At 36.2% G+C, this 9,638-nt stretch overlaps 1 protein-coding gene across 1 annotated transcript; it reads right to left on the bottom strand.

The window, feature by feature from the left end:
• Positions 1-443: 443 nt before the first annotated feature.
• LOC133853653 (protein TORNADO 2) lies at positions 444-2,513 on the bottom strand. The gene is made up of 2 exons (XM_062289650.1): positions 1,923-2,513; positions 444-1,202 (listed from the first exon to the last, which is right to left on the bottom strand). Exons 1-2 carry the CDS (start codon positions 2,418-2,420, stop codon positions 891-893), a joined length of 810 nt encoding a protein of 269 aa, XP_062145634.1. The 5' UTR covers positions 2,421-2,513; the 3' UTR covers positions 444-890.
• Between the last annotated feature and the right edge of the window lie 7,125 nt (positions 2,514-9,638).

The raw sequence follows: 9,638 nt of genomic DNA, 5'->3' as shown, positions 1-9,638 counted from the left end.
ATGAAACGGTGTCAATACAAGTGTTTGGAAGGATTCTTCCCGTACGTTAGGATGGAAATTCGATCGGGAAGAAAACAAAGAAAAAATAGCTAGCCAAGGAATGAAATAATGAATAGATAGGCATGAAGAGTTGCACCATTCCCTCTTTAACTTTTATAAAAGTTCTCACCTTCCATGGAGAGAAGAATATATTGGAAACATGACCCCATTTGTTATGGGAGTGATCATCCCTACCTTAACACATCATCAGTTACAGTCTTATAGAGAGCTGCGCCTAGAAACCATGACCCATTTCTTTATTCTTCTTTTGCAAAGAAAAAAAAAATGACCCATTTCTTTTACTTTTGTCACTCAGAGAATAACATGCCCTTTTCATTCTGTACTGTAGCAAATTATGATTGCAAATTGGAGAAAGTTAAAGATAAAAAAGAGTCCTGAAATCCTTCAACAAAAGTCACCCTTGGGTTCCACACTCAACCATGTCAATAACTTTAACTTGGACAAAGCAATCAGCTTTCGGTGCCCTCCGCAAACCACGCACACTCCTTTGACAAATTTGCTCAGTTTTCAACACTAATCATTTCATCAAACCCAACGACAAAGAAAAGAAATAGTGCATGCTTCGTATAATACAAAAATATCCAAAATGTCACCCGGATCATTCATGATTGTTTACAACTATTTGTTCGAATAGTAGATGATTTAAGCAGAAGATTGTGAGAGATTATTGATAAAATTCACCTGATCAAATAAAAATTAAATTGTCCAATCACTTATCTGATCATGTGATTCTCATGCGTAATTTCTCATAATCATTTGTCCCATTCATCTACCGTTCAGATAGATAATCGTAGAGGACACTAGTTGATATGCATGTGTGTTTGTGTCTCTCAGACATAACCTTGCTTGTATCTGCGAAAGAGGTCCTCAGTTTTAGCATTCCTGAATGCGCAACACCCTATCAAATAAACCCATATCAAAGCAACAAGAGTTATGAGCAATATAATATCTGCTCTTCTCCATTCCTTCTTCAGATTGGCCAACAATCCAGCTTTGCATGAATCACAGTTGTAGCAAAGTTGGGTCTGCTCGTTGCTCCACTGCAGGCAATCCATGTCGGCGGCGGTGTTAATGGGACTTATCCAGTAGGTTGGATTCACAAATGTGTACCCACATTGGGTCGGTGGCTTACAGCATCCTGACTGTAAAGAAAAAGCGTGTATAAAACGAATAAAACATAAAGATGAAGAATATTTTGAAAAAACAAAAAGGGTTAACTCATGGCTGAGGAATCTTAGAAACCCTAGTTTAAGATGGAGGCCAGGGTTACCACTCTAAGAATACTTTGATTAGATTACAAGGATGTGCCTGATAAGAAACTTGAAGGTGGAATGCCATTTGAGTTTACTTCCTTAACAAATTTTCCTATCAAAATTTCATTCTAAAAAGTTTAAGCAAATAAGAAGAGAGATAATTTATATTTTAATTCTTCTCTTTCATGGGTAGGGGGCGTTGAAACTCCATTTCAATATATGCATGAATTAGTTAAGCTCAACACGTTAAATCATTAATTATCTCAAAAGCTTAAACTGATAAGAAATAATTGATTTAATCATTTAATTTATATTCTAACCAAACTAATTCTATAAAACATAGAAAAAGAGATAAATAAAAATTTATACTTATTCTTCAGCAGCAGCAACAGCAATAGCAACATCAATGAAGTTTGTCATTCCATAGTTAATTTTTGTGAGCCCAAAAAAAAAAAATATTATACCACACCAAATAAATCTAAAATAAAAAAAATTCAGGAGCCATTGTTTAACGTTGTTCTAAAGCGTAGCAAGCTAGGGTTTCAAATTATATGATTTACGTAGACAAGGAAAAAAGAAAAAAAAACAAATCTTAATTTTAGAAATTACCTGTAAGGGGCTAATATGGGCATTAAAGAAATCCTGAGCCATGCGATAACTCTGGCTCAGCTCAGCACACATAGTTGTTGAGCTAAGACAGCTCCTTATGCGCTCCCACTTGTAAGAACTCTGAACCCTTCGACGAAGCCAGCCGGAATAGTCATCAAGATGATATTCCAAGTAAGCCCGGCTCGGCTCAAGGTGGCCGGAGCCCCTGATGGTGACCATGTAGATGAAAACGACCAAACAGGCGAGCAATATTATGAGAACAAGCATGGCGACCAGGTACAAAATAAGGAGCCATGGGATTCGCCAAAACGCTCCGACAAAGCCTGCTAGTGCTACGACCAAGATCAATATTCCCAGTATGATCACAGGCCATTGTAAGATTTTCACGCAAGAGTTGTCCGGTTCTGTCGCCAGCCAGATCCCCGCCCCTATGATCGGCACTGAGAGGAGCATGGCGACGAAGTTGATGGCTCCGATGACATTATTGCTTAGTGCCATTTATCTTTCTTACAGAATGCTTGGGAGGTGTTGTAATCTTCTGATCATGAACATAAGATGAATAGGGAAGAGATAGCTGTGGAGAATTTAGCTACATATATAAATATATAATACAGCTTTTGTCTTTTGTCATCCAAACCACCACTGTTTTGTTCCTTACGTAGATTAATCGGTGAAAGTAATTCTAATATAAAATAAATGATTAATTTTATAATCTAATCTTAAATTTTTTTAAAAGAATAGTAATTTAACATAATAATATATATAGTTAAAAGTTCTGAGTTCGAATATTAACTCAGTTATCACTTTTTATTTTAATTAAATATTTTACGTACCGAACTTCACTAATTAAAGAAAAATTTAAATTCACACATAAGAAAAAGTGTTAAAATTATAAAATAAATGATTAAATTGATATTATTTTTATGAGAAATAAAGTAAAAGACATTTTATTTTTTTTATTTTTTTTTGGAGGGATAGTGTTATTTGAATAGCTTGTGCATGCATTTCTTGCGTACATCTCCGATCATATGGGTCGTTAATAAAGTTTTGTCAATTTTAGTGCCAAATCAATGGTGTAGATGAGATATATATATATATATATACACACGAAATATGTGCATATATATAAGTAGAGGATGCATTAATAAATTAAACCTTTTACATTTCAAGGCTAGTCACTTTAAGGTGCTACTTTTTGAAAAGGAATAGCTTGTAGGGTAGAGGGGCGTGCCGAGAAAGAAATCAAACTGCTTGCCAGCAACAAATGTACGTATATGTCGTTGAAAAGTTGGAAGAAAACAATTATGAACCGTGCATCCCAAGGCCATACTACAGAGGCTTGCTTCGATTCCTTCAAAATTTGCACTTGTTAAAACGTGCTCACACGAAAGATAGCACCCAGAAAGTATTGATCGAATTTGAGTGATGCATCCATGCGTCACGAAGCCATTACTTTTATTTAATTAAAATTAATTTGTATTAATTCTGTAGAACCGGAATTTTAAAACCTATAAAATCGGTTTCTAAAGTATTAAAATCCTGATAAACGAAAAAATTAAACATCATACATACAAAAATCCTTTTTGATGAATTCTCAATAAGCAAGTTTGTATGTGAAAACTCTTCACATCAAGTGAACTTTACAGGGCAAATAATTGGGATTGTCACTTGCCTTTAGATCCTAATACCAAAAACAACTAGTACAACAACTTGGAGTACCAAGTGATCATGCATGAGACAACTAACTGTTGTACTCATCACACTGAAGCTTTGAATTCTTTAGCTTTATCCTGATTATCGGATGCGATTCACATGAGCAAAAGGCTCAGGGTTTTCTTTGGGAGCAACTTCTGGGACTACAAAAACATTTCAAATTCTCAGTGTTCCATCCCCTGCTGCTGCGGATGCTACGGTGCAACCATCCGGGCTCTGTATTAGGATATGAACAAGGACAAAAATTATGGCCAGGAGAATTAGTAAGAAGAATAAAACTCTTTCAATCAAACAAGTGCAAGGCAGCAAGCAGCTTGGCCTTGTACATCCTGTTGGACTTAAATAACCAATTATCTGTTTTAGTCTTCTCTCTAGTACTGCTTAGACAACTTTTGTCCGAAAACTTCTAGTTTCTAGTATTGTTTTTATGTATAAGAAACTTAACTAAAGGAACCAACAAGAGAAGAGCACCAAAGGCACACAATTGAGCATTTTTCATATCTATGTTGTGTGTCTGTAGGGCTCCTATGAGCTCCTAAACATAAATTTGGTCATTGAACCACTAATCAATAATATGAAGTTTGAGTTATACAAAACCTGTGTGTTCAGATATAAATCATTGGCTTCATTTTGATAAATTTTTAAAAGGTGCACAAAATCTTACATCAGTAGTGGGCTTTCCAAAATTCTCTGAATCATCTATTAAGTTTAGCAACAATTCTCTCACATTTAAGTTTCTCAACAAGTCTCTCACATTTAATTGTGAAAAGTTGGCAGGAGCTGTGGAAGAAAGCCATCTTGAATTGTTTTCTCAAACATGAAGAATATCATGAGGTTCATGGTGATACACTGTACTGTGGTATACCAAAAACTAATGCTTCCCTAGTTTTACAGAAAATTAGATCATATAAAGAAATTATTGGAATCATATAATAAACCCTAGAACTGCTTCTATCTTCCAACAATCTCTAGAAATTTCAACACCTAGAATTCCTAGAACTACTTTGCATAACACGTGGATGTACTGGCTTTGCATAGTATAGTTGCATCACAAAATCATTAGTTCAGAACAAAGATGATGCATACGGGGCCTTGTCTTATAGACAACACAGTTTTTTAGAGGCTTGCCGCAGCTAAGTTAGAGGATAATAGAGTAAAACAATACAAGAGGTTTAATGTATGTAACTTGATTTACTGCATGCCCATCTCTTTGGGTTCTCATTAACATATATAGTAAATACAAGATGAGTTTGTTATAAAAGATATGTTCTGTTTCAATGTTGTTTATAGAAGATCTAAGTGGTTACAAAAGATAAAGTATACAATCAGATATTTGAATTCAAATGTGTTCCTAGATTCTTGGTGTCATTTGAATTTGAATGAGACTTATTGTTAGCTTCAACATCCTCCTGCAAGTTCAACGAGAGAGACTTCACTTTTCACTTGGAGCAGAGATTGTGGAATCTTGTGCAGACAAATAGGCTTGGTAAGAACGTCTGCTATTTGATCGTGACTTGGGATGAAACAAACCTTTAGAGCTTGTGAAGCAACTTTTTCCCGAACAAAATTAAAATCTATTTCCACATGCTTAGTCCTAGCATGAAAAACCGGATTAGCTGAAAGATAGGTTGCGCCAATATTATCACGCCATAATTCTGGTGGAGTTTGGAGAAATATGCCAAGATCATGCAATAATTTTTGAATCCACAATAGTTCAGCTACCGTCTTAGCAAGTGACTTGTATTCAGCTTCCGAACTTGAACGTGAGATAGTTGGTTATTTGTGTGAGCGCCATGAAATTAAATTGCTCCTTAAGAAAACACTATATCCTCTGGTTCAACGTCGGTTGTCGGGCCAACCAACCCAATCTGCATCTGAGTAAGGGGCAATTTGAGAGGAAGAGCTACATTGTAGGAGTAATCCATGTGTGACTGTATGTTTGAGATACCTTAAGATCTGCTTTATAGCTTGCTAATGAGGTTGTGTTGGTCCATGCATGAATTGACAAACACGATTAACAGAGAAAGCTAGATCTAGACGTGTAAGAGATAAAAAATGTAATGAACCAATTGTGCTACGGAAAAGAGAAGGATTTTCAACGAGATCTCCTTCAAATGCTGATAAAATATGTGATGAAGACATAAGAAAGGATATTGATTTGGTTTCCAGCATATTTGTCTTCTTTAAGAGATCCAGAATGTACCTTTTCTATGATAATAGAAGACCCGATTGTAGAGGTATGACTTCCACGCCCAAGAAGAAATGAATTGGACCAAGATCTTTGACAACAAATTCAATGCGCAGCTACTGTAGAAGATCATCAATGGCTAAAGATTTGGATGCAGTGATAATAATATCATCTACATAAATGAGAATAAACATATTGACACTTTCAGATTTAAATGTAAAAAGAGAAGAATCAGCTTGGGAACCAATAAAACCAAGATCAATGAGCTTGTTAGCGAGCTGAGAAAACCATGCTCTTGGTGTTTGCTTTAGGCCATAAATGGCTTTTTGGAGTTTGCATACGTGTGAGGGCTTGTCTAGATCTGAAAATCCAGGTGGTTGAGTCATGAATACCTCTTCGAATAGAAATCCATGAAGGAAAGCATTTTGGGTATCAATGGACCAACCAGCTGAATATGTAACTGAGAGTATTGTTCTGATTGTTGTGGGTTTCACTACGGGACTGTATGTCTCCCCAAAATCAACCCCCTCTTGTTGATGAAAGCCCTTAGCAACTAGTCTAGCTTTGTGTCTTTCGAAAGAACCATCCACCTTCCGCTTTAATTTAAACACCCATTTGCAACCTACAATATTGCGTGCAGCTGAGTGTGGAACCAAAGACCATGTTTGATTTTGAAGTGATGCATTGAATTCCTGTTGCATTGTATTTCGCCATTCTGGTATTTTCACAGTTGTGGAGAAGCATGTAGGTTCCTGCAAAGAAAGATCATAAGATGTAGCTATTAAAGCTCTTGGTATTGGATACCTCACGGTTCCATCAGTGAAATGTCTTGGCTTTGTAATAACACGTTGTGTTCTTGTAGTCATGGGATGAGCCCTTGGTAACTGAGAGAGATTTGAAGTTGTAGCCACATTAGGTTCTGCTAGATTAGACATTGGATTTTGAGTTGATGAGGGAGCAGAATTTTGTATTGGAGTAGAAGGAGCCGAAATTGAAGGAAGTACATAAATTGGCGAGGAGACAGTTGATGATTGTATTGGCAAGGTTGATGATTGTTTGGGCTGGACAGCATAAGGAAATACATTTTCATCAAACACTACATCACGAGAAATATAGTATTTTTGAGTAGGAACATGAAAACACTTATAGCCTTTATGAAGAAAACTATAGCCTAAGAAATCACACTATTTGGATCTCAATTCATATTTATGTTGATTATAAGATCTCAGATGGGGAAAACATGCACATCCAAAGATTCGCAAAAAATTATAATATGGAGGTTTTTTATTTAATTTTTCAAAATGTGAAAGGCTGCCTAAAATGAGTGTAGGCATACGGTTGATCAAATAACAAGAAGTTTGACATGCTTCATCCCAAAAAAGTTTGGGTACTGAGCTGTCTGCAACTAATGCCAAAGAGGTCTCTATGATGTGCCTGTGTTTCCTTTCCACACAACTATTTTGTTGGTGAGTGTGTAGACATGAAAGTCTATGAAGGATCCCTTGTTGATTAAAGAAGCTATGAAGTCGTCGGTACTCCCCTCCCCAATCTGTTTGAATTGTTTTTAATTTTTGATTCAACATTCTCTCAACTATGGCTTAGAATCGTATGAATACAGAATAAACATTAGATTTGCATTGGATAAGATATAGCCATGTAAAGCGACTAAAAGAATCAACAAAGGAAACATAATATTTATTCCCATGAAATGAAGTTGTTGGGGAAGGACCACATACATCCGAAAAAATTAATTCCAAAGGTCTAAACGAAACAGAATTTGAAAAACGAAAAGCAAGTTGATGGCTCTTGGACTGCAAACATGCAAAACACAAGACTGCCGATTTATTGGAAGAAACTGGAACTGGAAGACCAAATTGAGATAAAATGTGACGAACCGTACGAAAAGTTGGATGACTCAAGCGACGATGCCAATGAGCTTGAGATGTTCTTTGACCAACCATTGCTTGAGGAGTAGACATAGTGATAGTGGATGGTTGGAACTGGTAGAGACCATTGCTAAGTGGTCCTTGATGAAGAGGGATTCGAGTTTTGCAATCCTTAATCACAAAATGAGAAGAATATAATTCAAAAAAGACTGAGTTATCTTTAACAAATTTACTAACAGATATGAGATTTTTGCAGATGTTAGGAACACGAAGAAGTTGCTGTAAAAGAAATGTATGACGGGAAGAAGGAAGTAAAGCAGAACCAATGTGGCAGATATTCAAACATGTCCCATTTCCAACTCGAATTTGATCTTGTCCACCATATTCCTCTGCTGAAATGGTTAAATTATGCATGTCACTTGTGAGATGGTGTGTTGCACCAATGTTCGGGTACCAATTCTCATCGTGAGAGATGGTAGGAGAGGAATAGTAAGCTTGAGCTTGTGGAGAGTTGGAAGTCTCGTTCTGAAAAGCATGATTAAATCTTTGATAACAGGTTTTTGCTGTGTGGCCGATCCTGTCACAAACTTGGCAGAATGGACGATTTGTTCCTGAAAAAGTAGAGTTAGAATACACGGCCTCTGAGATTGGATGAGTTTCCCCCACCACTATAGTTTCTGCCACTGATGAGAATGTAAAATGTCATATTTTTCCCCTTAATATTTAATCTCTTATACTTATTTAATTCCTAAAAGTACTCATTATTCTTATATTTTGATTTAGGATGCAAATTGAGGCATTAAATGCAAAACAAAGCTAATTGGGCGATTTTGGACAGATTTGACATCAATTCGTAATCTGGGCATAACTCTCTCATAAAAGCTTCGATTGAGATGATTCAAGATGCTGTGAAACGCCAAGAAAAAGATCTACAACTTTTATGTTTTGCGTTTTGAGAGATACCGAATGAATCAAGGTCGAAATCGGGCTTAAAGTTGACGTTCTGATGTGGATCTGATGCGATTTATTTTAGGAAGTTTTCAGATATGGAAATTTCTTTACTTTGAGCCTTTTCATAATCATCCAATCAATTCCAGCCAAGCCAAGCAAATAAATGAAAAGTTAAAGCAAAAGGAAGGAAATGAGAGAAAAGATGCATGCAGGACCATGGAATTAAAGAAGAGATTTGTGGGGACCACGTGGAAGAAGACAACATGAAAGGAGCATCTCTTTCATGTTTAATATTTTCCTTAATTAGTCAAGATTTGGGTAGTGTTATTTTAGGATAGTATTTGGAATATCTTTCATTAGGAGATTTCCTAGGCTTCTAGCATATGGGATGAAACGTGTATAAAAGGGGGGAACCTTCTACCTTACAAAACACATCTCCAATCTTCTATCTTCCATCTTCTCCCCTCTTCTCTAAGTTTTAGTCATGGCCCTGCGTGGCTAAACTTTCATAATTGGTCGAAGGAAACGGAAGCCTCGGAATCAATAAAACTGTGAGATCTAATTTGTTTTTATTGCTTGATTTATGCTTTGAGTATCAGATGTTCTTCTATACTTATTTTCATGATTGTCTCATTTAATTGCTAGGAGTACTACTAGTTTATTATTCGTTACAATCTATTGCTAGGTTGGATATCAAATCCGTAATTGTTTGATCCCTCCAATCTGTGAAGCAACTAAGATTTAATGATTTGCCGCGTCTAAGCAATTATTAAATCTTAGGAAGAACATCCGACGAAATTAAATGCAACCGCGTGGCTTGTGTTGTTTCGCTTCATCGATCTCTCTAATTCTTAAGGCTGCTACTAGATTAAACCTATAGCGCGTGTCTTGGGTTATTTAGTAGTTAGGGTTAATTAGAGCGCGTCTAACTCTAATTAACTACTACTAAGGAGAGATAGGAAAACAGTTACAACGATG

This window comes from Alnus glutinosa, chromosome 13 (assembly GCF_958979055.1).
Source record: "Alnus glutinosa chromosome 13, dhAlnGlut1.1, whole genome shotgun sequence".
In the NCBI taxonomy this organism is placed as follows: Eukaryota; Viridiplantae; Streptophyta; class Magnoliopsida; order Fagales; family Betulaceae; genus Alnus; species Alnus glutinosa.
Note: the sequence above shows the minus strand (reverse complement) of the source record. Positions and strands in the feature narration are given on the sequence as shown.

Coding starts and splice junctions, on each gene's coding strand:
- LOC133853653 (XM_062289650.1), bottom strand. CDS start 2,420: ATGGCACTAAGCAATAATGTCATCGGAGCCATCAACTTCGTCGCCATG. Junction 1,203..1,922: donor CCCATATTAGCCCCTTACAG/GTAATTTCTAAA, acceptor TTTTCTTTACAG/TCAGGATGCTGTAAGCCACC.